General features: G+C 54.3%; 1 protein-coding gene across 1 annotated transcript in view; it reads left to right on the top strand.

The window, feature by feature from the left end:
- RGL3 (ral guanine nucleotide dissociation stimulator-like 3) overlaps positions 1–6,812 on the top strand; it is a 13,498-nt gene extending 6,686 nt beyond the window's left edge. The window contains 13 exon segments of the mRNA XM_015565362.1: positions 1–130; positions 809–912; positions 1,005–1,089; positions 2,704–2,760; positions 2,870–2,956; positions 3,155–3,187; positions 3,269–3,390; positions 4,048–4,143; positions 4,243–4,311; positions 4,399–4,495; positions 5,152–5,274; positions 5,363–5,477; positions 6,352–6,812. The exon segment at positions 1–130 is cut by the window's left edge and continues 23 nt beyond it. Coding sequence (XP_015420848.1) covers positions 1–130; positions 809–912; positions 1,005–1,089; positions 2,704–2,760; positions 2,870–2,956; positions 3,155–3,187; positions 3,269–3,390; positions 4,048–4,143; positions 4,243–4,311; positions 4,399–4,495; positions 5,152–5,274; positions 5,363–5,477; positions 6,352–6,476 — 1,243 coding nt within the window. The 3' untranslated portion in view covers positions 6,477–6,812.
- The last annotated feature ends 1,439 nt before the right edge of the window (positions 6,813–8,251 follow it).

Raw genomic sequence — 8,251 nt, 5'->3', positions numbered from 1 at the left:
AACTGTGCGCGCCACTGTGACCCAGTTCAACCTGGTGACCGGCTGCGTGCTGGGCTCTGTGCTCGGGGCGCCGGGCCTGGCTGCCCCGCAGAGGGCGCAGCGGCTGGAAAAGTGGATCCGCATTGCCCAGGTGCCTGTTCGGGGGCGGGGCCCAGGTACCTAGAGAGGCTGGCATGGGCGGAAGGCCCAAGACTGGGGTCTGGGGGTGTGGACAGCATTGAGGCTGGAAGGTGCCAAGGGAAAAGCCGAGGACAAGGCTGTGCCAGGCGGGGGCCGGGGTCGCCGAGGAGCGGGGTAGGCCTTAGGGTAAGAGGATGGGATGGGTGTGACCGGGCGGGTACGGGACTGGAGGAGGGACCAAAGCCCAGACAAGGGGCAGGGGTCCCGATAAAGACTAGGTAGGGGCGGGGCAGGAACCTCTGGTCAGAGAGGAAGAGACAGAAATGAGGGCCCTGGAGAGGGAGGGCGCGTGGCCAGAAGAGGGAGTGGAAAGGTTGAACCTGGCCTGGGACTTGGGTTCCGAGAGGAGGGGTCTGGGCTCCGGAAAGATGCCGCGGGCGCCTCTAGTGCCCACAGAGAAGTCAGAGTCGGAGACAGAAGCCAAGGTCAGAGGTAGGGGCTGCGGGGGGAGGGGCCGGGCAGCAGGTGGGGAGACGGAGGGACTCCGGAGCGGAGACGGTCCTGGCAGCCTGTCCGATGTGGGGCCAGTCGTAGAGGTCGGACCTGGGGCGAGAAGTCAGGAGACCATCGGAGGCGGATTATAGCTGCTCAGGCTTGGGGTCTGAGCGGCGCCCCCCGCCCTCCCCAGCGCTGCAGGGAACTGCGGAACTTCTCCTCCCTGCGCGCCATCCTGTCCGCCCTGCAGTCGAACCCCATATATCGGCTCAAGAGCAGCTGGGGCGCTGTAAGCAGGTGAGCAAGGATGGGGAGAGAAGCTGGGGCGAGCCCTCCCTACCCTCCCAGCCCTGACCCTCCCAGCCCTGACCCCCTCCTGTCCCCCACAGGGAACCGTTATCCACGTTCAGGAAACTTTCGCAGATTTTCTCGGACGAGAACAACCATCTCAGCAGCAGAGAGATTCTGTCCCAGGTACAGAGGCCCGGCCCGGGCCCTGGGCGGGCAAGGCACAGGCTGTCCTCGTCCTAACGTTCAGCGCCCTTCCCTGCACCCCAGAAATGACCTTGTCCTTGTGTGTGGGCAGCCCGAGGCTTTACTGCCGCTGCTGCCCTCATGGTAGTTCACACTTGCTAACCGCCTTATTTATTCATTCAACAAATACCAGAAGTTACAAGGAAAAGGTCACTCAAGGCTAGAGTCACAGCGAAGCGTGAAAAAAAAAGTGACTTTAATAAGCAAAACTAGCAAACGTGTGCCCACAGATCAGACTCACTGTAGGCAAGATCGAGGTTCTAAATGCAGTTAGGTTGCTAGGGTGGGTCCAGAAAAGATGGGACAGTCCTCACATTCACCTACCTCCTGCAGGTCCCTACCCAGATGTTCCCTCCGAGATGCCCTCCCTGTGCCCCCCACATCTCATTCTTTTTTAAAAAGAATATATTTTGTTGATTTCCAAGAGGAAGGGAGCGGGAGAGAGCGATAGAAACATCAATGATGAGAGAGAAAATCGTCAATTGGCCGCCTCCTGCAGGCCCCTCACTGGGGATCAAGCCCCTAACCTGGGCATGTGCCCTGACCAGGAATCGAACTGTGACCTCCTGGTTCATAGGTCGCTGCTCAACCATTGAGCCATGGGGCTGGGCTCTATTGTTCATTTCTTATCTCTGAGTATCCTTAATTACATGTTAAGTTTGGTTGTTGCTCTCTCTTCCTCCCTGATGTCTGCTCCATCAGGCGTGTTTTTGTATGTTTTACTCACTACTGCTACCCCAGGAGCCAGAGCAGTGCCTGGCCCAGAGCAGGCTCTCAATTAATATCTGTGAGTGAATGAATATCTCAAGGAACAAGGAACTCTGCGTTAAGCACCTACTGTGTACTAGGCACTATGCCAGGAGGCTTGGCCAGGAACTAGAGAGACACAGCTCCTGCCCTGGGAGTGGGAGTGGGGGAGAATCAGGCCCCAGACAGGGGGGGCCCACAGGGCAATGATAGCTGCCCCCGCAATGATATAATTAACCAGGCAGAACGATGCCATGAAGGCAAGTTCAGGGCATTCCCAGGGGATTGCCTGAGGGCCTGGTCCCTCAGACCTGGGACGAAGATTCTCACCTGTGCGGAGGCTGTCCTCGGGGGCCGTGGCACCCTCAAGCCCCACCTCGGGTCATCCTCGGGGGCCTCCCCCTGCCCCTGATCTGCTCCCTTCCTCCCTCCCCCTGTTCACTTTCCTTGGAGCGTGACCTTTGCAACTGGTTTGTAATTGCTAAAAGCAAAATGGGCTCGGCCTGCATGGCTCAGTGGTTGAACATCTACCTATGAGCCAGGAGGTCACGGTTCAATTCCAGGTCAGGGCTTATGCCAGGGTTGTGGGCTCGATCCCCAGTGTGGGGCATGCAGGAGGCAGCCAATCAATGATTCTTGATGTTTCTCCCCTCCTCCCCCCCGCACCCCTCCATCCTCTTTGAAATTAATAAACATATATTTAAAAATAAATAAAAATAAAAGAAAAATGGGTGTGTATTGAGGCTTCTTCCCTGAAGGAGAGGTCCGAGAGACCCCAGATCTGCTCAGTTCTTCTCCTGCCCACAGGAGGAGGCCACTGAGGGACCCCAAGAGGAGAATATACCCCCAGGGAGCCTGCCTTCAGTGAGTGGTGGTAGTTTGGGGTGGGGGACAAGCAGGACCCTCATGGAAGGGGATGGTGCGTGATGGGGTCTGTGATGGTGGAGAGTGACTGGAGCTCTGGGGGCCACAGAAACTGCCCCCAGGCCCGGTTCCCTACCTTGGCACCTTTCTCACGGACCTGGTTATGCTGGACACAGCCCTGCCGGACATGCTAGAGGTCTGACTCCTGACCCTTGACCCCAGTACCACTTGCCCTCAGCACAGTGGCCTCCTGACATCCCACCTTTGACCCTGCCTGCAATCCCAACCCCAGCTCCCTTAGTGCAGTAGGGCTCCTGACATCCCAACCCCTGACCTTGACCCTCCATCAATCCTTAATCCTGGAGACTCCAGTTCAGACAAAGTTTTCCCCCAGGGGGATCTCATCAACTTTGAGAAGAGGAGGAAGGTGAGTGGGCGCTAGGGCGGGTGTGGGAGGGGCCAGGGTGGGGTCAGGGCAGGGGTGAGGCCTCAGAAACCATACCCTCAGGAGTGGGAGATCCTGGCCCGAATCCAGCAGTTGCAGAAGCGCTGTCGGAGCTACTGCCTGAGCCCCTGCCGGCCCATCCTGGCTGCCTTGCGAGCCCAGCGCCAGCTCAGTGAGGAACAGAGGTGACCACCCTGTGGCCTGGCCCAGCCCCACCTCGACTAACCCTGATTTGCTTACCTTGTACACCTCTCCACATCCTTCTAAGGCCACCCGCCTCCTGAGCCCTGACCCCCAACCTGTGTCCTTGCATTATCTACAGCCCAACTGAGGGCCCGAAATGACCTCCAACCTTAAATTTGACTCTGTCTGACTTTCTGACTTCAACTCAACCATCCCTTCTGTTTTCTTCCCACCTCTGACTTTATCTGACCTGAGATCCCATTCATGACCCCCATCTGACTCCGAGCCCAATCACTGACCCCCAATTTTGAGTAATGGACTCTGACTTTGATGTATATTTGAGCGTCCAACTCGACTATTCCAATTATTTCCTTCATTCTGGGGAATCCATGACTCCAGTGATTGATTACCTGACCTTGAATTCTATTCTTGACCCAATTTGACTCCTCAGTCCCACCTGTGAATCCCTGTGTGACCTGCCAGCAAAGCCATCCCATCTCATTCCGAATAAGACCCAGTTTCTTTATGACCCCATTTACTACTCTGACCGCGGTATTTGGTGCTCAGTACTTGGCTGTTCCCCACGATGTCCAAACCCAGCTCCCAACTGATCCTAACTCTCGTCTCCCAATGCCCCCATTTGCACCTTGACCCCTCAGCTACCGTGTCTCCCGTGTCATTGAACCACCAGCCGCTTCCTGTCCCAGCTCCCCACGTGTGCGGCGACGAATCAGCCTCACCAAGCGTCTCAGTGCGTGAGTCTTGGGAATGTGGATGGGGTGATAGGGGCAGAGACAGGGGGCTGCTTCTGGCTCTGAGTTTGGCCTCATCCTCATCCCCTGTCCCATCCTCAGGAAGCTGTCCAGAGAGAGAGGCTCCTCTCCTGGTGGGAGTCCTGGGGACCCCTCATCCCCCACCTCCAGGTGAGCATCCTGTTTAGTGAAGGAATTGGAGATGCAGGGTCAGAGGTCGGGGTAGCCACACCACCTCAGGCTCTGTGTCTCTCCCAGTCTGTCCCCAGGGTCTCCCCCATCCAGTCCTAGAATGAGGGACCCTCCTCCTGGAAGTCCCCCAGCCTCTCCAGGGCCCCAAGGCCCCAGCACCAAGGTACCAGGACTGCCTGTGTGTGCATTTGGGACTGTGGGCACCCAGGGCTCTGTGTGTGTGTGTGTGTGTGTGTGTGTGTGTGTGTGTGATTTGAGGCCAGGCATGTACATAGGAGATTGTACTCTTGCTTGGCTCAGCACTGGCGGTGTCTGTCCAAGGGACCATGTACATTTTCATGGCCATGATTGAGAAATTGTCCCTCCGTCTGGCTTGTGCTAAAATCTGGACCTGTGTGTCTGCTCGCCCATGGTGCAATCCCACATTTTGCTAGAACTGGTGTGTCTCCAGGAATTTGCATTCCTGAAGCAGAAATGTGGGCATGAATATCCACCATATCCACAGGCCCATGTGCTGGCTGTTCATGGATATGGACTTATATGTGTGCAGCAACTGTGAGCATATGTATGTATTCTCTGTTCTGTGTACATAGGATATTTTGTGTGTGAATATGGGTGTGTGTTTATCAATCATGTAAATGTGTGTAACAGGAAATGAAGGTCTGTATGTGATGGGATTGCACAGATGTGGACTTGTGTGTATGTGCCCTAATTGTGTGTCCCTGGCTTTGGGTGTGTAGGGGCATGTGTTGAATGCATTAATAAGGAAGGGGCCTCATGCTCTCCCACTGCTCAGCTCCCATCCCCCACTGCTTACAGCTGCCCCTGGCTTTGACCCTGAGCTGTCCTGGAATCCCTCACGTGGGGCAGCAGGGCTCAGAGGCCCGGGTCATCCGAGTCAGCATCGACAATGACCATGGGAACCTGTACCGGAGCATTCTGGTGAGGAACGGGGCCAGGGACCTGCTGAGGGCAGCCCTGCCCTTGGGGCTCAGATGGTCACATCTGACCTCCCGCTTCCTTTTCCCAGCTCACGAGTCAGGACAAGGCCCCCAGTGTGGTGCAGAGAGCCTTGCAGAAGCACAATGTGGCCCAGTTCTGGGCCCGTGACTACCAGCTCTTCCAAGTCCTTCCTGGGGAAAAGGGTGAGCAGGGACAGCTCGGAGCCTTGGTTGGGGGGCAGCTGGGAGATGGCCCTATAGGAGTCACGTGGTTATCCTGGCTCAGTGCAAGGCAAGAGGGCACCTGGGATTATGGGGAAATGAGATTGCCCAGGGTTAGACAAGAGGGACTGCAGAAGCTTGTCTGGGCTTAAGTGCATAGGATCACGAGGTTGCTCAGGCTTAACGTGGTGGGGTGCAAGACTGAAGGCGCTCTGGGCTTTAATCTGAGGGGAAATGAGTCTGCCCAGGCTCAGCCTGGGGAACCTGAAGGTGTCTGAACTTGGCACAGGAGAAGCCCAAAAGGTATTGAAATTCAGGGTAGGGGAGTGTGAGATTGTTCAGTGTAGGAGGTTGTCCAGTTTTTGCCAGGGAGAGTCAAGAGGTTGCTATATTAAAGGGCACGACATGAAGTAGGCTGGACATTAGGAAGGAAGGAATATATGAGTCTCAGGTTGTGCAGGCTGGCAGTAGGAAGTCAGAGTTATCCAAGTTCATGGTAATAGCAGCATGACGTTGGCTGGGAGTCGGCTATGAGGAGAGGGTGGGGTCGGAAGGAAGTTGTTAGGGACAGGCGGCCTGAGTTTGCCCAAGCTTGTAGTACAGGTTGTCTAGACTCCGCGGAAGTGGCGGGAAGTTGCCCAGGTTTGTGGTGGGGAGGAGACATGACGTTGTGCAGGCTTTGAGTGGGAAGTGGTCCAGGTTCCCCATGAGCGGAGAATGAGGTTGGCTTAGCACTGGCTGAAGGGACCCAAGGTTGTTCAGGCCTCAGGGTGAATGGCAGAAGGTGACCTAGGTCCCTTGTGGGGGAAGTATGCAGTTGTGAGGACCTTTCATGATTATGTCCACACCTGGCCAGAGCTCCTGATTCCCGACAACGCCAATGTCTTCTATGCCATGAGTCCAGCCGCCCCTGGAGACTTCATGCTGCGGCGGCGGAAGAAGGAGGAGGCCCAGCACACACCCTCAATCTCCCCGACCTGAGCTGGCTCTCTCCTGCCTCCAGGACACAGGTCCCATGGGCAGCTCTATCACCATGGGGGCAGGAAGGGCACTCCTCTCCAGAAAGCTCCCATTCCCCAGTAGAGCCCATTGTGCTCCATACCCTGTGCCCCCCTCCCCCCAACTTCACTGGGCCCCATCCCACTGACCCTCTTGGCACTGGATCCCTATTCCAAAGTCTTCAGCTCACAGGGTGGCTGGTGGAGAGCTCTATTGCATACTGGGGGTCAGACCCTCCCCTAGAGAAATCTTGTAACTGTTGGAGATGCATCACAATGGACAGAAGTAGGTGAAAACAGTGACCAAAGATATGAAACAGGAGTCAGTCTTCTTTGTTTGGTGCCTGTGCCTCATGTTCATTCTTCATTAAGATTAAAAAATGTAAAAGAAAAGAACCAAGAACCCCGAGGAAAGGATTGGGTGAAGCATGACCAGACACTGGGGGAGGGTAGCTGTCATACACATAGGTTTCAGGACTGCCCCAACATTTTGGGGGTAATATGCTGCTTTTCTGCTGTGTGTATGGGAGATGAAGAAATGAATTCCATTGGAATCAGAGACAAATAACATCATCACCCATGAGTCAATAAGCTATGAGGACAGAAGGTGAAGCTGAGTTCTCTCAGTACTGGGGTAGGAAGGAGAGACAGGGAGAGCCCATCCTGGCATGGCTCAGTGGTTAAGCATCGACCTATGAACCAGGAGGTCATGGTTGGATTTCTGGTCAGGGCAAATGCCCGGGTTGCAGGTAGGGGACGTGCAGGAGGCAGCTGACCAATGATTTGCTCATCGTTGAAGTTTCTATTTCTCCCTCTCCTTTCCTCTCTGAAATATATATGTAATTTTTATGTGTTTAAAGAAGAAGAAACAGGTCAAGAAGGCAGAGATGGAGTGAGCTATAGGGCATCTACAACAGTCACAGCAAGAGCAATAATATGCCCTCTTATGAACTCTGCTCTGTGCTGGACAGTAACTAGGGGCTTTATATTTCACTGTATTAATCAGGATTATTTATGTTTCAAGTGGTCAGAAACCCAATTCAAACAGGCATATGCATAAAGGAAATTAATGGCTTGTGTAATTTGAAAAATTTAGTGGGTCCACTTCAGGTACAGTTGGATCCAGGAACTGAAAAGATGTCAGGATTTTGTTGCTGTCTCTTGGCTCCAATTTTGCTCTAAGAATGAGACTGTCTGTTGTCCCCTCAAATCCAATCACCTTCTATGATGATAGAACTAGTGACTTTTACCTGGTCACCCAGAGTAAAAACTGCCTTTCCAGTCTCCTTGGCAGCAAATGTGATCATGTGACTAAGTCCTGGCCAATGAGATGTAAAAGGAAAGGATGTGGGCAAATACTAGGTCCTGCTCTTAAAGGGGTAGTCCTCCCCGTCCTCCTCTTCTGCCTCCCGCTGTGTGGAGTGGATCCTGTGGGGTCGGGTGGGCCACACCCTCTAAATAACTGAGCAACAAAAGGAAAGGAGCGTGGAACCGCCATATTGTATTGCTGCTACTTGGATTGTTGCATAAGAGAGAAATAAATGTCCATTCTCCGTGAACCACTATTATTTGGGTTTCTATTACAGTAGCCAGAAGAACATTTTAAGTAACATAGCCCCACTCCAAGGCAGGCTCACAGCTCCGGGGAGCATTGCCAGGTTTACATCCCACCCTCTCCTTCCTCCTATGCAAGGAGAACAAACCCCTTTCTCCCATCAGGCCCAGCACAAGGCCCACAGCAGATGCCCATTGGACCAA

The sequence above is a fragment of the Myotis davidii genome, unplaced genomic scaffold (genome assembly GCF_000327345.1).
Source record: "Myotis davidii unplaced genomic scaffold, ASM32734v1 scaffold1439, whole genome shotgun sequence".
NCBI classification, from domain to species: domain Eukaryota; kingdom Metazoa; phylum Chordata; class Mammalia; order Chiroptera; family Vespertilionidae; genus Myotis; species Myotis davidii.
This window is presented reverse-complemented; position numbering and strand designations above follow the sequence as displayed.